The following is a 21306-nucleotide window of genomic DNA, read 5'->3' as shown; positions in this document are numbered from 1 at the left end:
TGCTCACAGCGATCCCAGCTACTGCTCTACCCTGCTCTGCTTGGGAGTGCTGGATTTCGGCTCAGTGATTCAGGGCTCTGATCACATTGTTACCCTGGTTCACAGTCGCCTCGTCTCCTCCTCTGCCTCCCCAGTGCTGCATGATTGATCATTTAATGTTAATACTGAGTGCCTGTCCGACATGTAATGTTTATAAGAAAGTTATATTGCCAATGAATAACCTTTTGAGGTCTTCATAAAGTAGTGCCACCAGCACTAGAGATTATACAACCATTACCACAAGCACCAATACAACCAACTCTATCTCTGCCATAACAAGCAGTACCACAACTATCACATGACCTGCAGTGCAGTCACCATCCCCACCACTAACACCAACAACCCCAGTACTATCAGTTTCTTCATTTGTAAGAGAAAGGGCAGTGCTCGCATCAGTTAGTGCGACACTGTGAATATGGTATATATAATAAAAAAAATAAGACACCAGACTACTGGCTTTCAGAAAGATGGTTCGTTTTTTAAATTCCTTTTCTATTTTTGTTTTGGCCATAATCAGTTTTTGATTCATGCAAAAAAACGAGAAAAAAAAACCTTTGATTACTGGATACAAAAAGCCATGTGTAAAATATCAAGATAGTGGTCGTGTATCTTAGAGTAATGATCCAAACATGACTGATATAAAGGTAGAGACCACCTGCAAAATCCAACATAATGCCAAGTGAAGCATCAGTATGAATGTGCCCAGATTCTTTACGCTTCGAGTATTCGCTGGTCCATAAGGATGGCTCCCATTACTTCCATTCAGCATTGTACTGGGATGTACTTCCTTAAGTTTTTGTAAACAAGACATGCAAACCTCTTCAATCCATTGTGGGGCTCACCTGACGCCAAAATGCTTTCTCAATAGGAAGCCACCACGGAGCAGACTACAATAAAAAACATAATATTAGGATGTAACAAAAAAAATTATGAATTGTCATTTTGAAATAAAGCATTGGTATACAATTATCAATGCCAAAATCAGTACTCTTCTCTTTGCAGTCTGTTCGAACATATAATCAGCATTTCACATACAGCAGCTCATTCTGAACTCCAGACAGTGGTTGGAAGTAAAACCAGCCCTAGTCACAGTAGAAAGACGTCCCCTCTTCTCCGAAGACTTCGAAAGAAAAAGTTAAAAGCCAGGTAAGAAGGCTCTGTTTATCAACTACAATCGGATCATTTGGCCAGGTCCACTATTGCCCGAATAGGTGGGTTCAGGCCCGTCTGGTGGTATAATTTTATTTTTTCTAATGTAGCAATATTATTTTTCAGTCTACAACATATTAACATTCATCACTTACCGTTTTTACAATGTTGCACAAGTATTTGCATATTTTGAAACTGTTGATACGGATTAAGCAACTCCCTACGAGACTGAAACTGTCAATTGCTCACCCAAATCATATATAAGGTACTGACTTCACTATTAACATACAGCAGTCAGTGATTAAAACAGACGTAAAATATTTCCTTGACGTTCCAAATGTACCCAATTATAGCAGCAAATGGTGTTGTGAGGGTCAATTTAAAAGTGGAAAAAAAAAAAACACACACTGTCACTGTGGCGTCTGTTTTTGTTGTTACTGGTTAGTAATGATACCAGACATACATAAAGTACGTCCGGAATACATTGCTGACTTGGATATAAACTTACATAATAAAATCTCTGAAATAAAATCTGAAATGAAACTTCATAAAATGATTTTGCATCCTAAAGCAAACAAGCATTTGCAATGCAATAGGTCTCGCATTAGTAAAAGTTTGAGCTTTTGGCGTTGCAAATAATAATGCAACACCAATAGCTCTAATTTTTAGTAATGCGAGGCCTATTGGCAACAGACCAGCTACACAAAAATAACCATCAACACAAAAATCACTCTCAATAGAAAGCAACAAGCTCGAGACTCCAATGCCAACCAATGGAATTGCTTAACCTCAGGGTGACGGGGCGCCAGGTCGAATATTCGCAAAATGTTTCAGTTACTCTCTCCATCTCGACGCCAGGATACAGTATTGTTGCATAATAACAAAAAATAAGCAAAACTTGTAAAACGTGAAAACTTGTGCCGTGGTTGCGTTGAAAGGTTCCTCCAGTGATTGCGGCCTTCAAATGCACAGGATGTCTTTTTAATTCAACTGCTGTTTAATGTAATTAAATTCAATGCATGAAAGAAACGAAAGAAAAATCGGGCAGTTGTCTGTGAAGGGTCCTTTCCAGGGCCCTGCCGGTGCCAGGGCCGCTCCTCGCTAAGGCGATCGAATTGGCAGTGCAGAGCTATGCAGGGCGGCACCATTCATCTTTTAGTGCCACTTTGTGTCTGAGACATATGACATGGAGGCCATTATGTGCCGAGACCGGGTGTGGGTGGCATGGCGGATTAGGGAGGCCCCTTTAATTAAAGTGCCTGGAAACAAGGTGAGAATTATAGAGGCGACTCATCGTTCTACTGCCAGGGATGTTCAAAATCAGGGCTGCTGCTGTGGAGTCATTGAAGACGCTTCTTACTGGGTAAGGACAAGGCTGCGAAAGCAACACCCACCCTCCCTAGGATTTTAGGGAAGGAACTGCCCGCACCAAGGATGCGCCCGCTCAGTGCTTAATTTGTGCCGGTCCTTGCACGTAGTGGGGAGCGGCACACATTTTTGGGGATCGGAGATCAAAATGTAAAAAAGGGACACAGAAGGTAGAAGAGAAAGCTAGGAAAACAGCGACAAGGAGAGTAAACGGATGAGAAACAACTGCAAGAGAGAGGAATAGGCAGGAAGTGGAGGGCAATGGGAGGAAGTGGCGTGGGGTGTATCCAGGCATAGGCACCCTTGGTACTCAACGGCACTGGGATCCAGAAGCAGCGCTGGAAACTAGCTCCTAACAAAACCTTCGAGCCCCTGCACACGTTATTTGCATGAGAAGAACGGACTATGAAGTAAGCGGGTCCGCGGCAGTACGGTGTCCTCTTCAGCATAACGTCTATTCTAATGAGCTCGTGTCATGCAACACCCGCCCTACTTGCACCACATTGACCTGTTACACTACAATGTTTGGAGAAGCCTACAGCTGTTTTCCAACAAAAGATTCGTGACCCCTTTCATCACATTCAAAATGTTGCTAAGTTCCACATTTTCTGAGCGCGTGCTGCTTCTGTGTGTCGAGGCTCTGCAGGAGGAGCTGTGGGGCTTCGCAGCTCTGACTCACGTACCTGCTTTATGTGTACATGACGTTAGTTTGGCTGGAGGAAGAAGGGAGAGAGCAATGTAAGGAGGAAAAGAAAGTGGAATGACAGTGAGCCATTAAGGAACGTAATTAAGGCGTTATGGGTAGGATTGTGGGAGGAAGAAGGGAAGGTTGTTAAGAGAGTGGGGAAGAAATGAAGGGTGGTGAGTATCGCAGGATGGAGGCAGAGGGAGGGTGGAAGAGATGTAAGAGGAAGAAAGCACGGAAAAATGGAGGAAAGGCGGTGGAGAGGCATCGGGGAACTAAAGAGGGTAAAGGGGAAGTAAGAAAGGAAGCAATGATGTGGGCGAGGGATAAAGGAGGGAAGAAGGAAAGAACGACAGAAAGGATAGGGCGGGGCTAAAGGAATGAAGGAAGTAATGTTGGACGATTAATGGAGGGGCGCAGTTAATGAGGTCAAAGTAAGTGTTTGTTTATGGGGTTATGCCCCAAAGTAACGCTATATGTAAAAATACCACATCAAAAAAAAAAAGGCACCAGCCTCTACCTCCGAATCCAGCATCCCAGTTCCGATTGGGGTCTGCGCTAACACACAGACTGCCGGACTTCTTGGAGCGGGTCTTGCGTCACATACAGTTGTGAAAGACACAAAAGAGAGGCGATGACCTGGGGAGGAGATAACTTTCAGGTGACGAGTCACGGACACATTCCTTTCATGCAGAGAATTCTGCCATTCGTCATTGATCGAGACACAAATACTTGGCCAACCGGCAGACCATATTTCAAACTGGTCTTCCATACAGATCCAGTCCCACACAACCTGCGCCGAGCACGCGGACACAGGGAACGCGCGTGAACTAACACAGGCATGTTAACAAGAGTATTTGGGACAGTGTATTACGGGAGCCCTTGGCTCTGGCAGGGAGTCTCGAAAATACACTTTCCCCAGATATTATTCGAAGTCTGTTATTAGAACATTAAAGTCTGGTCCATCAATCTGTGCTACCAAGAAACCCCGCTGCAGCCATTAGTGTCTTCATAGTCAAAATGCAGTGCGGGTGAAAGGCACAGCCCTGCTTAACATAGCAATCAGGCGCCAGTATTTCCGTTGGCAAAACTAACACTTAAGATTTCACATACTCAACAGAATGTTAAAATAAAATCAAACGTGTGGTGCGCGTGCGCACGCCACAGCGAGACATGTGGTTTCAATTATCGCGCCCGTGTCTGGGCACGATAATTGAAATCACATGGTGCCCGTGCGGGTAACCGACACCAATAGGCCATGGGCAGAGCAATGCGCCCGCCTTTGGCCAATTGCGTGCTGTCTTTGTTAAAAAGACACACGCAAAGGCCAATAGCGTAGGAGAAAAGAAATAGCACACGCACGAGCGTGTTTAATTCCTAGGTCAATTTGGAAACCCCCTACATGAGGTCTCTCGCTGCGCGAGCAATGCTGTGCACTGCAACGCTAGACACGAGACCTAAAAAAAAGGGGATTAACACTCAATACGAAGCTATGGAAAACTGGCCTGGCAGGCTTTGTCCCACAGTCCAGCCCACAAAGTAAGCAGGGTTACTTGGCTCACTATGGTCAGCAGGCCTGGGAAGCAAGTCAATCCTCAGAGAAAGTGCAGGAGATGTTACTATGTATGGATGTTGTAGAGGACACGGGCTCCAAGTCCGGTCACCTGACTAGGACCTCAAAGCATATTTTGGGTTAGGGTGGGCCGGGAGTCAAAGCTATCTCAATCGCAGAGAGTGAAATTTCGCGTTATTTGTTTTACATGGCACAGAAACAATGAGCTTCCATTGCCTTAACAAAATATAGATTTTCCAGGCTTAGGGGTCTATTAGGATGGCGGACAGAAAATCACCCCGAACACCATGTTAGCGGGAAAAGACCGCCCGCCAGGATCGCGGCATAACCACCGGTCCAATTAGTATGCTCCGCAGTCGAAATCTGACCTCTGCAGTACGATCGCGGCCTTTAACACTGCGGCGGTTGCTGCTGCCAGCAGCACAGCCGCGATGTCAAAAGGAGCAGGTTCTGCATATCCCTGCACTGCGTGACAGGCACATTACACTGCCTGCCACCTGGTAAAGGGACATGTAGGGGGGTACCCATACCCCCCCCAATGCACCCACACCCCCCCAACACATTGGGGACACGCAATGGGCCCCTGGAGACATTCTTCGCATGCCTTTCCATGGCGGTTCCACCGCAGAGGAAAGGCTGGCTACCGCCGCCATCATAATCATGCCACTGGAGCCTGGCCCTGCACCGGCCTCATTTTAGCGGTCCAACTCCGCCCGCCAGGCATGCGTGCGGACTGCTACCGGCGGAAAAGTGTCAGGTGGAATTTCTCCGCCATGCCAATGTGACCGGTGGTTTTCCGGTTTGCGATCGTGGACGGATGTCTACCGCTGGCTAATAGACCCCCAAGTTGGTAGGAAAGTCCTAGTCATTTGGGCTCATGTACATCCAACTATATACTTAGCTACTCCTGACATGTTTATGATGGAAGCCCTGCTTGAGGACAGCTGCAGGGCTCGGACTAGCAGGAACTGTGTGCCAAAGACAAACTGTTCCTGCAGTCTCTCCTGTGGTGGGCAACGCTGCAGATGAGAACACCACGCCCACATCTCCATCCGCCAGGCATGAGTATATTTACTGAATTAGAAAACGAGTAAACAAGTGTCAAAACCCTACCACCTCAGGCCTACAGACGCAATACTGTATACCCATTGCTTAGCGAAACATACTTTGCTGCCTAGGAAAGAACACTGCTAGAACCGAACCCTTAAACAATTAATTACAAGCGGAATCAGAATTCAGACTGCAGTGGAAGCCTCATTACTATAAGGAAGGCCACCAGATGCCAACAGCGCTACAGTCATGCCAGTGGCAGAATGTGTACTGTACAAATATCAACATGAATACTTATAGGCACTGTCACTGTATTATGCAACTTTAGGTGCAGTGTTTCCTGCATAATTATAGATTTGCCACATCTGAAACATTATCCATCTACTGCATAATCTGTAGATGTTAACCAAAAAAACAAGCATTGGCAAAGCTAAAAGGGCTTGCCTATGCAAGAACTCCTGGCTTTGCCAATGTTTTTTAGCCATGTTGTGCACCAGTATGGCTGCTGTTCAACATGGCTAAAAGTTAGTGGGGTAAAGGAGAGTGGCATGAAGTGGAGTATCGCAGTGTGGAGTATCGCAGAGTGCCATGGAGAGGAGCAGAGTACCGTTGAGCGGCATAGAGTGGAGAGGCATAGAGTGGAGAGGCGTAGAGTGGAGAGGAATATTGTAGAGTGGCGCTTATGTCGTAGAGAAGAGTGTAATAGAGTAGAGTGGAGTGGCATAGAGAGGAGTAAAGTGATGGGGAGTGGCATAGAGGGAGTTTTGTACAGTGGAGTACAGTGTCGTAGAGTGGCATAGATCGCCACACATTAGAGAGTGTCAGAGTGTAGTGGCGTAGAGTAGAGTGTCATGATGGGAGTTAAATGTTGTAGAGTTGAGTGGAGGGGCGTGGAGTTGAGTGGTGGAGCATAGAGTGGAGTGTCGTAGAGTGGAGTACAATTGCGTGGAGTAGAGTAGAGGGTAGTGGAGTAGAGTATCACAGATCAGAGTGGAGTAAAGTGCCATGGAGTGGTGTACAGGGAATGGCGTGTAGTGGCATAGAGTGGAGCAGAGTAAAGTGTCGTGACGGGTCGTAGAATGGAGCACACTGTTGTTGAGTGGTGTGGCGTGTTGCAGAGTGGAATAAAGTGTTGTTGAGCGGTGTACTGCAGAGTGAAGTAAAGTATCAGAGTGGAGTAGAGTGGCGCAGAGTATCAAAGAGGAGAGTAGGGTGTTGTGTCAGAGTTGAGTGGAGGGGAGTAGAGGGGATTGGAGTGGTTAGATTGGAGTGGCACAGAGAGGAGTGTTGTAGAGTGGCTTGGAAAGGCAAAGAGTGGCATAAAGTGTAGGGGTGCAGGGTGAAGTGGCATAGCGTAGAGTATGCATGATGTGGTAGAGCACTGCTATTACAGACAACACATTTTCAATTGAAATGACCATTACATGGAACCATCTTGCCCCCCGATACCAATTGTTAATGAGGCAGGGTTCCTATGTGTGTCCAAGGGCCTCAATGCATCCACCGTTGGATCCAAGCCCTGGTGCCAAGAGCCCTCCTCACACCTGCCACCACAACTGAAGTATGCTTCCAGTAGATGACCAAGGCACCCATACCACCACTGTGGAGGAGGCAGGGTTGTTGCAGGGGCCCGAGGTCCTTCTCACACCGCCACCGTTAATGATGTAGAGTTCCTGAGGGTGACCGAGGCATCCCTTGCTCCCACCAGCTGTGAATCAAGAGGGGTTCCCATGAGTGGCTGATGCCAACTTACACCCACCATTCTGAATGTTGTAGAATTCTGAAGGGTGAGTGATGCCACCTCATACCTAATGCTGTGAGTGACGTAGATTTCTAGAGGGTGAATGAGGGCATTGTCACATGGACTGCTATGAATGAGGTAGGGTGCACCAGTCAGAGTTCCCTGTTGCAAAGTGAGCGAGTTTGGGCTGTTGAGGCTTGCAGTCGGGTAGTGATGAGACACTGGCTTAAGCATCCCTCAGTGACTAAGGAAGAGTGAACTGGGTCTCCTCATAAGAGCTAGAAAAGGAGAAGAGGTTAGGGGATGGAGGTATGATCTGGCGACACGCCCAGGCACTACTTATCTTGCAAGGTGACGTCACAAAAGTGGGTATTGGTTTTGACACTATATTGCTGTCTCCTTCAGTTAGACAAGAGGGTCATTAGCAACAAACTTATTGTTCAAGGTTACTGAATGACTGCAGAATGATCATGTCATTTTGATACAAATGACCAATGCCAGGTATTGCTCAGAACTAAGGAGAAGGTAATTCAGAGTGTCCTCTAACAGCAAAAGAGGTCTCACCTCTATTTAGATCTCTTACAGAGTAGAGTCGGATGGAGCGATCCCTTCCCAACTCTATTACAACACCTGCGCATGGATCTGACTAACAATTAGACCAAAATCCCTGCCCTCACCTCCAGTTTCTGTGTTACTTTCTTTTTCAGCTCTTCTGATACAAAATCCTCAAAGACGAAACTCCATCCAAATGCCTCGGCTTCCGTTTTATATTTTTTTGCCCGAACAAACTCCCTAAAAAATAAAGATGCATATACTTTGAATATATAAAAAACAAAATGTAACATAAAAACAAAAGTAGTCACGCACTTTGAGGCAATTGGCTATCCTGAGTAACTTTCACATTTTACAAGCCAATAAAAATACAATCACCAGAGAATTACCTTTTATTTAAAAAAATTCTGAACTTTTTTTTGATAAAGGAATGTGGTGGACAGATAGAGCAATTTTTTTAAAGTGTACTATTTAGGGAAAATCGAATTCCTGGTTTCTGGATGATGAGGGCACATCCCATCTACAAGATGTTTAACCATCTGCTAACATCAGCATGGCTCATCTAATGGCAGCACGCAGGTATTTCTGTGCCACATCTCTAAGTAGCTGCCAAGTAACCCAATATCATAAATGACACTTTCCGCTAGTCCTGACTTATAAGTGGGCTGTTGCATTCTAACACATAATTTAAGTTTTGGAAGTTTGGGCATAAATGTTCCAGCATCCAAAGTGAAGTACGGTTGGCTAAAAAGCCAGGAATAGCTAAAGATGTTTTAGATGACACAGGACCAATTGGCAGCTATGGCTTAATAGATATCTGTGAGGATGTAGAAAACCATGAGCGTGGGTATTATAGCTGAAAACAGAGGGGGGAGGCAAACCTTTGTCTGAATGAGGACACAAATATTCAGTAAGAGTGAGCAGTAGCTCAGTCACCAACTTTACTTTGTTGTGCAGCACTTTCGCCTCTAATAGATACATAGCTCTCTCACCTTTCCACAATAATCAGCACTCATTCTAGAAACGTGTTTTTTTTTTTTTAATACCACTTGGTCCTTCATTTGAAAATACCTAATGGAACAGTTCATTAACGTAAATGTCCCCCTTGCCTGGGTTATACAAAACCTGAAGTGCTACTCAGCCTGTTCCAGGAATTTCCTGTGCATTCTAGATAGGTGAGGAGTCCAGCATTCGGTTTATTTATTTGAACTTAATAAACAACCAGGATGAGCTTGAGAAATACTGCATCAAGAATCATCCGTGAGAAAAAAACTTTTTTTTTTTTTTTTTTTTTTAAAGAACCCTCACCCACCAACCTAGTTGGCGGCATGCATCATCATTGGGTTCCCACCTAGGGTGTAGAGGGCCTCCCTTCTTGAACCCTTGTCTTTCTTCTGCGATTTCTTTTTAAAACCTTTGGTACAAAACACCTCGACCAACTTGCAGGTCACAAAAGATCTCTTAAACTTGCTAAAAGAAATAACGTTTGATCCAAGGACCAGTCTCTTGGTAAGCCTGGATATAGAAAGACTCCCCCAAGACAAACCCTCAGGGTAATTAAAAGTGCCCTAGATGAAGCAATACAGGACTACAGAACCCCAAGACAGTGTGTTCTGGAATGTGCAGAGTTGGCCCTGAAAGAAAACCTTTTTGAGTTAAAAAATGATTTGCTTTTCCAGACATATGGTACTTCCATGGGGAGTACCTTCGCCCCCAGTGTAGCGGGTCTATACGTTTTCGAATTTGAGAAAAGACAAATACTGAATACTAACAATCCATTTAAAGGAAGAAACAAATTCTGGAAACGCCACATAGGTGATATTTTAATGATCTGGGATGGGCAAGAACACTCCCTGAACCCATTTCTAGAATGGATCAATAATTGCGACAAGAACTTGTGATTCACTGTGTGGATAAGAATACAATCACTGCCGAAAACGGAAAACTTATAAACAGGACGTTCTACAAGCCAACAGCTAAAAACACTCTATTAAAGTCTGACAGCTTTCACCCTAGCACACGAAAAAAATTACCGTACTGGCAATTCCTTAGACTCAGAAGAAATTGCAGTCAAGTGGAAGATTACCAGGCCCAGGCATAGGCCCTTTCAAAGAAACTGAGAATAGAGATTACCCAGACAAAATCATAAAAACATCCATGAAACAAGCGCGCAATCAAAACAGAGATGCCCTGTTAGAAGAACCACCCAGGACAGATGCGACTGTACCTCTCACTTATGTCCACCTTATAGCATGATCTCAAACCAAGTGACCAAAATAATCAACAAACAGTGGTGCATCCTACAATCAAAAAAACTGAAATGGGAGAAACCTTTGTTCTCCTTCAAAAAGGCAAGGAGTTTAAAAGACTACCTAGTATTCACTCACCTTATAAAACACCCCAAACACCCAACAAATAGAGTGTTAAACTACTGCCAAACAGGACAGGACACTAACCTTGTAGAAACTGTAGTGTATGTCACCTGATCACCTCAAAGACTCTGAACGAGGAAGGACATGGAACCTAAGAAAACACACCAATTGTACAACTATCAGTGTTATATACATGATCACTTGCCTATGTCAGCTACGCTACATACGTATAACCAGCAGAAAGATCAAGGTCAGAATCTGCAAACATCGCAGCAATATAAGATGCAAAAGTAACACCACAAGAATGACTGACCATTTCTTACAATGCGGCCACACAACCAATGATTTAAACTGGGTTGTCATGAACAACTTGATTACAAGCAAGCCAATCTCCAGAGCCGTCTTTTTAAAACAAGAACAAAGATGTATTTATCGTTTGTCCACACAAAATGATGGACTAAACAACAATATTCAATTGAATGTCTTAAACATGGGCTAAGTAACTCATGGTCTTTCTTCATGTGATTAATACAAGACGCAATATGGCCACAGATACTTTCGAGGCAGTGTGTTGATCTTTGCTCCCCAAAGATCCCAGGTCCATTTTTTCATAGTATCGCTCAATCTCTCTTCACATTTTTCTACTCTAAAACAAGTAATGGCATTTGATAGGGCCAATACCACGTGCAGATCAATGTTCCTAAATGATGAATTAGAATTAAAGATCTAAAAATCTGCAAATATTTTATGCAGATTAATATTTCCCCATCCAATTAACTCACATTTTATAGAATAAACATACATAGTTGTGCTGAATTACAATGCATCTTCAGCTTGCCATATGGGCTTTCACCTACATGGCACGCATGACATCAACTCACAGGAGGCCTGTTCATTCTGACTAATGAGCACAGGCCTCCTACGTCACCAAGCGCCCATGAGTGGAGACGCTTTGCTCACAGCAGTGCCAGCTATTTAGCCTGCAGATGCAGATACTGGTGTATCTCCGGGATCTCGTGGATGGGCCACAATAGGTTATCCTCGTGGGCGGCTGACCTTGATGAAGTGGGACCAGGGGGAGGTCTTGACATCGATCAAGCCAAAAAATGGAGGTAGCGATTTCAAATTTAACAAGAACTATAGTTGCCGATATGCTTTTTTTTTCCCTCAGGGTGTGACAATAGGCACTGTACCCCGCCCAGATCCATGTCGCTAAATACCAAAGCAGCAATAGTAAGTTACATACTTTATCACCCCTAACAATAATTTTTTTTTTAAACCTTTATTTATATAAAAGTGAAAGGCACAGTCATTATTTCTTTACAGGTAGCAATATAGCGAATACAGTCCACATAGTATACATCCTTTGTTATCTTCTATGTATATTACAAGAACATTTATACTTGATCAATTACATATACAGCATTTCAACATTCAGTGTCATTTACATTTGGTTATTCGAGTTCCTGAGCTATTAACCCCTTCGCTGCTAGGCCTTTTCCCCCCAGTGTGCTAAGCCTTTTTGTGGCTATTTGGGGTAGTGCGCGCTTAGGCCCCTGTAACTTTTTGACCTCATTATCCACGCCAAATTTGCGTCCTTTTCTTCCAACATGATGGGTATTCTAAAGGTACCCAGGGTTTGTGGATTCCCCTGGAGGGGTCCCAGAAATTAGCCAAAATACAGCAAAATTTTGGTTTTTGGGGGAAAAATGGGAAAAAGGGCTGCAAATGAAAGCGTCTGGGTATTTCCCTGCAAATGGTATCAAAAAGGGTTTGTGGGGCTGAAACCACCATTTTCCCAGCTTTTAGGGAATGACAGACTTGTCAGAAAACCAACATTTTTTACACAGTTTTGGCATTTTTCTGGGACATAGCCTATTTCTGCTATTTTTTTGTGCTTTCAAACTCCTTCTAGTTAATGGTAGAAATGGGTATGAAAGCAATAATGGATCCTGGAAAGCTATACATTTTAGTAAAGTAGACAAAATTCTGAATTCAGCAAGGGGTCATTTGTGTAGATCCTTCAAGGTTTCTTTATAGAAACTAACAGTTAAATGTTTGAAAATGTGAAACTTATTTGAAAAAAACAGCCTTTTGTGTCAACGTTTTCACCTATAACTTCTTCTAATTATGACAGCCCTTTGAAAGCAATATACCGTTACATCCGCTGGACCTTTCTGGTTGTGGGGATATATAGGACTTGTAGGTTCACCAAGAACCTAACGAACCCAGAGTCAAAAACTGAGCAGCAATTTGCAATGGCTTATTGTTATGTACCGGGTATATAGCAATTATTGTGGGAAAATGTATACCTAGAAAAATCGGTATGAAAGACACCTATGTATTTCTGAAATGGGAACAAATTATAGAGCTTAGAAACAGTAGATATTTGCAAATTTTCGAAATTGGGAATACTCATACTAGCTTGAGAATTAGCGGTCATTTTTCAAAATGACTTCATTTTTACACAATGTCTTTCATTTGGAAGGCAGAAATGCATTGAAAGTCAATAGGTAATAACAGTTGCTTTACAAATCCGAATTACCCCAAGTCTCCCGATAAAAATGGTACCTCACTTGTGTGGGTAGGCAGTGCCCACGACAGGAAATGGCTCAAAACCCAACATGAACACACCACATTTTCACAATGAAAAATTACCCTTTTTTTGCAAACTGCCTAGCTGTAGTATTTTAACTCTAGCTCTGCCGGCACCTAGGGAAACCTAGCAAACCTATACATTTTTGAAAACTAGACACCCAGGGGAATCCAGGATGGGGTGACTTGACTGCCTCCCTCCAGGTTCTGTTACCCAGAATCCCTTGCAAACCTAAAGAATTGTCAAAAAACCCACATTTTGCCTACATTTCTGTGGTGGCAAGTTCTGAAATCCGCGTGGATCCACAAATTTCCACCCACCCAGCGTCCCCCAAAATCTTGCGAGAAAAATGGTACCTCACTTGTGTGGGTCGGCCTAGTACCCGCGACAGAAAACGGCGCAAAACGCAACTTGGACACACCTCAATTTCGCAGTGAAAAATGATCCTTTTTTGGCAAAGTGCCTAGCTGTAGTTTTTGAACCCTAGCTCTGCCGGCACCTCGGGAAACCTACCAAACACGCACATTTCTGAAAACTAGACACCCGGGGGATTCCAGGGAGTATGACTAGCGTGGATCCACCAACGTTTCCTTACCCAGAATCCCCTGCAAACCTCAATTTTAGCTGGAAAATGCATTTTTTTCACACATTTTTGTGTAGGAAAGTTGTGGCATCACCGGGCTAACACAAATTTCCTACTACACAGCGTTCACCTGGGTGTCCCGATAAAAACTGTGCCTCACTCGTGTGGGAGGCCCAAGTACCCGCGACAGGCAAGGGCCCAAAACGTATTGAGGCGACATCAAAATTGCCCATCATCAAACAACCTGGTTTTGCAAGGGGGGTGGGGTGGGTCACCTGGGTTTTTGGCCCCTTGCTTGGAGGCCATCTAGGGAAAACTACCAAACCCACACATTTCTGAAAACTAGACACCCGGTGGATTCCAAGGAGGTATGGCACCTTTTTGCCCCCAGGGGGGCAGGAAGGCTGCAGTTTTTGCGGGGGAGGGGGTGGGGGCATGGGCATGCCTGTTTTGGGCAGCCCACACCCTAATTCAAATTTGCCCAAAAAAAATCCCTCCCCCCCAACCCCTCTGGGGGAGCAGAAAGCCTACTAGACGCCAGGGATTTTTTTGAGCAAATTTTAATCAGGGTGGGGGTTGCCAAAAATGGGGAGGGTGTGGGGGCATGGGCATGCCCATTTTGGGCAGCCCCCACCCTAATTCAGATTTGCCCCCCGCGGGGACAGAAAGGCTGTAATGATGGCGGGGGGTGGGGGCATTGGAGTGCCCATTTCGGGCAGCCCCCACCCTAAAAAAGGGTGCAAAAAAACATCCCTGGTGGGGGGGCAGATTGGGGGCCTAATTTTGTGGCCGGGGAGGTGGGGGCATCGGCATGCCCGTTTTGGGCAGCCCCCACCCCTAATATATATCCCATAAAAAATCCCTGGTGTCTAGTGGGCTAACTTCTGCCTCAATGGCAAGGAAGTAGGTCTGGGGAACTAAGAAGGGTGTGTTTTGGAGGGCGTAAAGAAACCTGGGGAGCGCAATTCTGATTGGTTGTAGATGTCGGTAAACATTCGAATCGGTCAAAACCAGGAAGTGTCGGCCGCCATTTTGTCTCTCGTAGTCTGAGGGGGTGAAAAAAAAGGTGGAGAACGTGAAAAGGGGGCAGAGTGGACAGTTCCTGACCCCCTAGGCTTGGTCAGGGGGTCACAGAAGGACCCCCAAGGGAGAAAAAAACATTTTTTTTTTTTTTTTTTTTAAATCGCGACTGCATACCGTGGGTGCTCGGTGCGCGAATCGCAACGTGCGCGCAGGGTGCGCGAAAATAAAAAAAATAAAAAACATTTCACGGTGCGCGCACGGTGAAAAACTTGAAAAAAAAAATTTAATAAAGACATAACTTAGCATTTAAAAAACCGTACAAATTCACTGAAAAAACCATAGGTTTCACACACGTTATAGTTACGAAATTGCAATTTAAAAAACCTTGCAAATTCACTTAAAATGATGATGATGCTGACGTCATCAGCAGAGGATTGCGGTCGCGTGAGTTATAGTTGCCTGCACTAACTATAACGGGGGAATTTCAATGGTTTTTTGCGAGTGAAATGTCCAGCTAACTATAACATGTGTGAAACCTATGGTTTTTTAAGTGAATTTGCAAGGTTTTTTAAATGCTAATTCGGTTTTTTCAGTGAATATATATATATATATATATATATATATATATATATATATATACATATGAAAAAGAGCCCACTGTTTTTCACTGAAAACTTCACTGCTGTGGGGAAAATGGGTGTCACAAATGTGAACTACTACAATATGCAATATGGTTGTTTTGTTGTTGGTTAATGGAGAATGAATCTACAAACAGTGTTACGGTACGAATTTGGGCTCAATGAGTATTAGACAGACTTGCTCACCTGTTTCACTGAGGATCAAGAGGCAATTTTTTGGTGCTGAACAGACTTTTTAAAATGGTCCTGGAGGCAGTACTGGAATTATGAGTGTTAGAATATATAGTAGTGAGTCTTGGGAGCTTGAGCTGCCTGTGAAAGCAGTACATGTAATGCTCAAACAAAGCACAAAGCTTTTCCTTATGCCAGCAACTTTGTGCGTGTGTCTGAACGTAGCACTTCTACGGTGCTAACTTAGCCGAAACACAGAGGAGCACTGCACAGGGAACTACAAGAAGATGGCGTGGGCTTCTCCATCCTGAGAATAGAGGTGGCTGTTCTTGAAAGAGATGCGTCTTTCACTCTTTTCTAACTTGAAGAAGGGGAGGTATGTACTTGATGGATATGGCTAACCCGTTCTAGAGCCTGTGAACCTATTACAGGAAAAGGCACACCATGGCCAGATTTCTTAGCCAATGAGATTAGCAGGTCATATGACATCTACCATAACAATAATCAAACACAGGTGGATATCCGGTCTTGCTTCCACTTATATTGGAGTAGCTCCATTTGAACAAGACATTTTAAAAAAACTCTCAAAGACTCACAGTTTAAGTTGCGAGGAACTTCAGATACAGTGAATCTGGAAATTAGTACACACACCAATAAAGGTTTACAAATGTTTATTACTGATGTTTAATCTGACTTTTAGGTAATATTTGTAACAATTTGATTAATTAGAATGAAAGCAAATATCATAAAAATACAAGCTAACATCTAGCGAGTAGTAAGAATACAAATAAAGACATTGTATTGGTCACAAATTTCAATAGCTGGTTGTATCCCAAAACAATAAATTCCCAAAACACTAGACTCTACTCTAACCTCCTGTAGTAATTCTATCACACTAAGGCCAGAAGACTAAGAGACACATACATATGTACACATACATTAGTAATTGCATTGATGAAAGCAGGTATGTCACAGATATCTCTCATTCCAGATCTGTAAAATCCCATAACAGAGCCAGCACCATTCTCCTCAGAAGTGCTGCTGAATTTCTTGGCCCAGATATGGACATGCAAGCAAATTGGAATATGGAAAGTGGAGGCTGAAGGCTTATGTCTAGCTGTGCTTTTGGCATCAGTTCAGCAGCAGTTTCAGACCTTCTGAAGATGGAAAAGGTGTCTATAGGACACTGGTCCACTCTAATTAATGGTGCACACACCTCAGGGTGTCTTACTGATTAAAATCCAATTACAATAACTCACATTACATTTGAGCATATCAGATTAGAGATGTGATTTCAGACTTTTGCTTATGTCGGAAATGCATCAATCTCTTTGACCCATGAAAAAACTCTGTTTGACATAATTCACTTCAAACTAAGGACATGACCCGATATTGCCCTTTTTAGGTCGAGCCTAGAAGCAGCGCGCATGCACTGCTCTGCAAGGCATGCTGTAATCCCTCTGTAGAGTTTGAACACAACCATCAAACGCCCTCGGCTTTTCATTGGTTACTTGGCCAGCCTTTATACATTTCATAGTTTTCGTTGGTAAATAGAGTACATTTGTTATGCTTAGTGGTTGTTTTGTTCCTGCCCTGGCAACAGGCCCTTCTATATGGATACTACAAATTACCTATATCTATAGGTAATTTATAGTGTCCGTACGCTACTTTTTATTTTGCCTCAGCTTTCCTGTTCCGAGCTCTGCTGCTACAGGGGTGGGGAATTCCTATCTCCCGACGCCCGAGACATCTAGATGTCTTACAAGGGCAAGAGGTTTTAATTTCTAACTTTTCCAAAGGTAATCTGATACACAGCTGTTCAACCCTTTTCATCACAGCCAGTTTCATTTTCTCCAAGCACAAGACGAACATGGAGCTTCTCGCATGCCACAAGGGTTAGTTTTCATAATTCATCAGCGACTACATGCATGTCAGCTCCAGAACACACACATCATTGGAATGTAAGAGGCTGCCTTAAGGGCCTCTTGGCTCCTGCTCTTACTTTAACCTTGTGACCCCCTGCCTTTTATGTTGTGCTTCACCCTTGATCCTCAAACCGAACCCAAGGTCCCTTCTCACCCTAGCCTCTGGAGGCCTACAGTAAAGCCCATGCACTTTACTCTTCCTGTACACCTTATGTTTCACCCAGTGCCTGTACTTGCTAACTCCACCCCACCCCCTCTGCTGTCCCCTCTGACTGCCCTGACCCGCTCCCCTTGGCCTCTCACATCTTACCCCATCCAGGGCTTACATTAGAGCTCATTAGTTTCCCCATGGGGAATTCATGCAATAATCAGGGGCACCCTCATTTCTCTCCTTGCACTGGGCCTCTGTCTCACGTTATGCGTGCTCCAGGGGCATCTGAACACACCACTGTAGCAGCTACAGCAGCTCTGGAGTTCATAATGGGCCTCTTATTTCTGCAGGTCCAGACAAAGGTTCATAATTGACATGAAAGGGTAGATGGATGAATGAATGAGTAAAGTATAGATGTAAGGATGTATGAGTGAAAGAATGGATGGATGAGTGCAAGGGTGAATGAATGGATGGGGTGAAAGTGGATGGATGAGTGAAAGGATGGATGGTTGAATGAAAGGGTGGATTGATGGATGAGGGAAAGAGTGGATGAATAGCTGATGGAGTGGGTGGGTGGATGGGTAGCTGGGTGGTGGCTGGGTGGAGCATGGATAGATGGATGGATGGATAGATTGATGGGTGGATAGTTGAGTGAAACAGTGGATGGGTATGAGTGAAAGGGTGGATGGAGGGGGTGAAAGTGGATGGATGGATGGATGTGCGAATGGATGGATGAATGAGTGGAAGGAAGGAGGGATGGATGAGTTTGAATGATAGATTTGGAGCTGGAAGGACAGGGCGCCGTGAACCACTCCCTTTAGCAGCTACAGCGGGGGAGGGGCTCTTGATGAGCCTCTTCTGTCTGCATTTCGGCAGACAAAGGCTCATAATTAATGTGTAAGGTGAGTGAGTGAAAGGATGGATGTGGGGGTGAAAGGGTGGATAGATGAGCGAGTGTATGAGTGCAAGTGTGGCTTGCTAGATGGATGAATGAGTGAAAGGATGGATGAGCGACAGGGATGGTGGATGGACGATGGATGTGTTGATGAAGGAAAGGGTGAAAAGATAGATAGGTTGCAGGGTGGATGGATCGGTAAGCGAAAGGATGGATGAGTGAAAGGGTAAATTGATGGATGAGCGAAAGGATAAGTGAAAGGGTAAATTAATGGATAAGCGGAAGAATGGGTGAGCGAAAGGATGGACAGATGGCTGAGATGGATGGATGGATATGTTTGGGGCTGGATGGGTTGATTTGGATATGGATGGGCGGATGGATTGACAAACAGAATGGTGAAAGGCTGATGAAAGAATGAATGGAAGCCAATGTAAAGGTGAAATGCTAGATATCAGTGGGTGAATGAAAGGATGAATAGGAAGATCTTCACAAAAGAGGCAAAATAAGGAAATCACTACTATTCTAATCCTTCTATACTAGGAGCCTGACATAACCAGAGAGGCTATTATCCGAGCTCTTCTATAATGAACGCTGCCATTATTTGACGGTGCCCTACATGGCCCAAAGGGACAAGAGGATTTTGTACAGGACAAGTTAGATTTATGAAGCTACCTGTCCCATGGACAAGTAGATATTTTATTAAATTACACGCCCCTGTGCCATCATTGAGACCATCCGTGTTGACTTTGTTCCCGCCCACCCACGGATGTAGTTTGGGTTGCCTTTAATCCCGCCCCCTCCCGTTGTCTGTGTTTAATTCCTTCCCACCCTCCTCCCATTCTCCATATTCACTTACTTCCCACACCCCTCCCTTTGCTTGCGTTAACTTTCTTCCCACCTCCCGCTGTCCGATTTAACTTTCTTCCTGTCCCCCTTCGTTGTCCATGTTAACTTTACCACCCCCCTCCCGTTCTCAATATTAAGTCACGAGCCGTTCGCTTCAATGGGGCCGCCGAATTCCTAGCAGCTTGCGCAGCAGGCGACCTGGAAGAGGCAGAGGCCATGATAAAGGGCAAAAGAGAGCGACCTACTGACTAACACCAACATCTATGGCATCAGCGCACTTCATCCGGCGAGGGAAGTCATGGGTTGCATGAGGGCGTGCCTTGACAGTCACTGTAGAATACTTCACTGCTTTTAGCGAGTTTATTTAAAATTGTGATTCATACAAGGTGCTTCGGGCGTGGACGTTCGAACTAATGTAACTAACCTGCTTGGCTTCTAAAAGCCAGCTTAGGTAAAGGTGATGCTCCGAGCTCTGCTGCTATCATGGAGCATCATTCGTGCTGTGTAGATTTCAAACACACCTTAAAAACCAAGCGATAATCCACCATAGATGCAAAATCACGATAGGCTCTCATCATTGTTAACGTTTACATTTCTATACTTGGAATCACCTGATGGTATGGAGTCACTCCGGGCTATTTATTACACAGCACAGCTGCAGCAGCGAGTCACATGTGTTGGTAGCTGGGCTACCCACTTCCGGTGTGTCTTAAACAGCTGCACTGAGAGGAGCATGGGAGGACTAAGGCGCGGCATTCTCGGTACCTATGTTCTCTATTTGGCGCGCAGATGCATACATCGTAGAGGTTGTAAGAAAAACTAACCTCAATTGTAAGAGTAAATCCGGGCAAGGGCGCTTAAACCCACGGGTCTATATCTGAACACGAGTCAGCGAAAACCTGAAAGAACAAAATATTTTTCCACCCCTGACTCACTCACCCACCCACATCTGTTAACACGGGGCTCGCGAAAAAAAGTTACAGAAATATGCGTCATTTGCACTGAGCAGCAGCAGCTTGATTTTCAATTTCATTTGGGAACTATTTATAATAGGGAAGAGGTTAGAAGTGTGAAATGCGTGAAGTATGTGCACTTCCCGATCTGCTGTAAATGAAAGTCAGCTAGCTCTTCCCTCAGATTCCCATCACCTGCTTCTGGTGAAAGGTATCTCTGTGATCCCACTCATTTATTGGAACGCAAGGTTTAATTGCTCCCTATTTATATTAAACAGGGCATCATTTGTTAACAATTATGAATTGTTTTGCAGCTCTTTAAAAATAATTTCTATTTCTGAACTCCTGAAACACACCCTCGCCTTGCAAATGATTCACTCACCTGTTCAGTCTTCTTGCCTGTCCGAGCGTCACCTTCCCAGGCTGCACCTCTGACAATTGCTTTGAAAAGGGTTCCCCACTCATGAGGACGGTGACGCATTCAGGCACACGTTCACACTCAAACGTATACCATATATCTTTGCAATAGCCTCTGCACGCACAAGACCCTTAGTTTCTGTGGGCTACAAAGAATGTAAGTGCAGGTAACAGAGCAAAAAAGTTGGCACAACAACTTCTCTGATGTTTTGGGTTACGCATTGGTCCTACCTTCCTCCACTGTTCTGTATGGAGGTCATCTCTTTATTTGGAAAAGTGTGATTTTCTTCTCTACTAGCCAAACTAGCCCCACTGCTTTGGAGAAAATGATAGCTAGAGAAATGCTGGTTAGTTCTGCTGGCTAACTTCAAAGATTAGCTACATCTGTATTCATGCACTGAGAATATTCTCAGAGAGTATTCTGCATCCTTGGCTCCAATAATCAATAATAATTTCTCTCAGGTCAGCTCAAAAGGGAGGGGAGATGCTGCAAGGGATGTATGTTAGTTCCAACACACAAGAAAAAACAACTGTATGTTCTAATTTATTTGTAACCCCACAATTTAAAAGGTTAGTAAA

General features: G+C 44.3%; 1 protein-coding gene across 2 annotated transcripts in view; it reads right to left on the bottom strand.

Moving 5' to 3' along the window:
* SUMF2 (sulfatase modifying factor 2) overlaps nucleotides 1-21306 on the bottom strand; it is a 257671-nt gene that overhangs the window by 141110 nt on the left and 95255 nt on the right. For both annotated transcript variants that reach the window (XM_085649834.1, XM_085649835.1), the window contains 2 exons: nucleotides 8283-8397; nucleotides 882-926 (listed from right to left, as the gene is read on the bottom strand). In XM_085649834.1, coding sequence (XP_085505960.1) covers nucleotides 882-926; nucleotides 8283-8397 — 160 coding nt within the window. The remainder of the gene's footprint in view (nucleotides 1-881; nucleotides 927-8282; nucleotides 8398-21306) is intronic.

Source organism: Triturus cristatus, chromosome 3_2 (assembly GCF_964204655.1).
Source record: "Triturus cristatus chromosome 3_2, aTriCri1.1, whole genome shotgun sequence".
NCBI lineage: Eukaryota > Metazoa > Chordata > Amphibia > Caudata > Salamandridae > Triturus > Triturus cristatus.
Note: the sequence above shows the minus strand (reverse complement) of the source record. Positions and strands in the feature narration are given on the sequence as shown.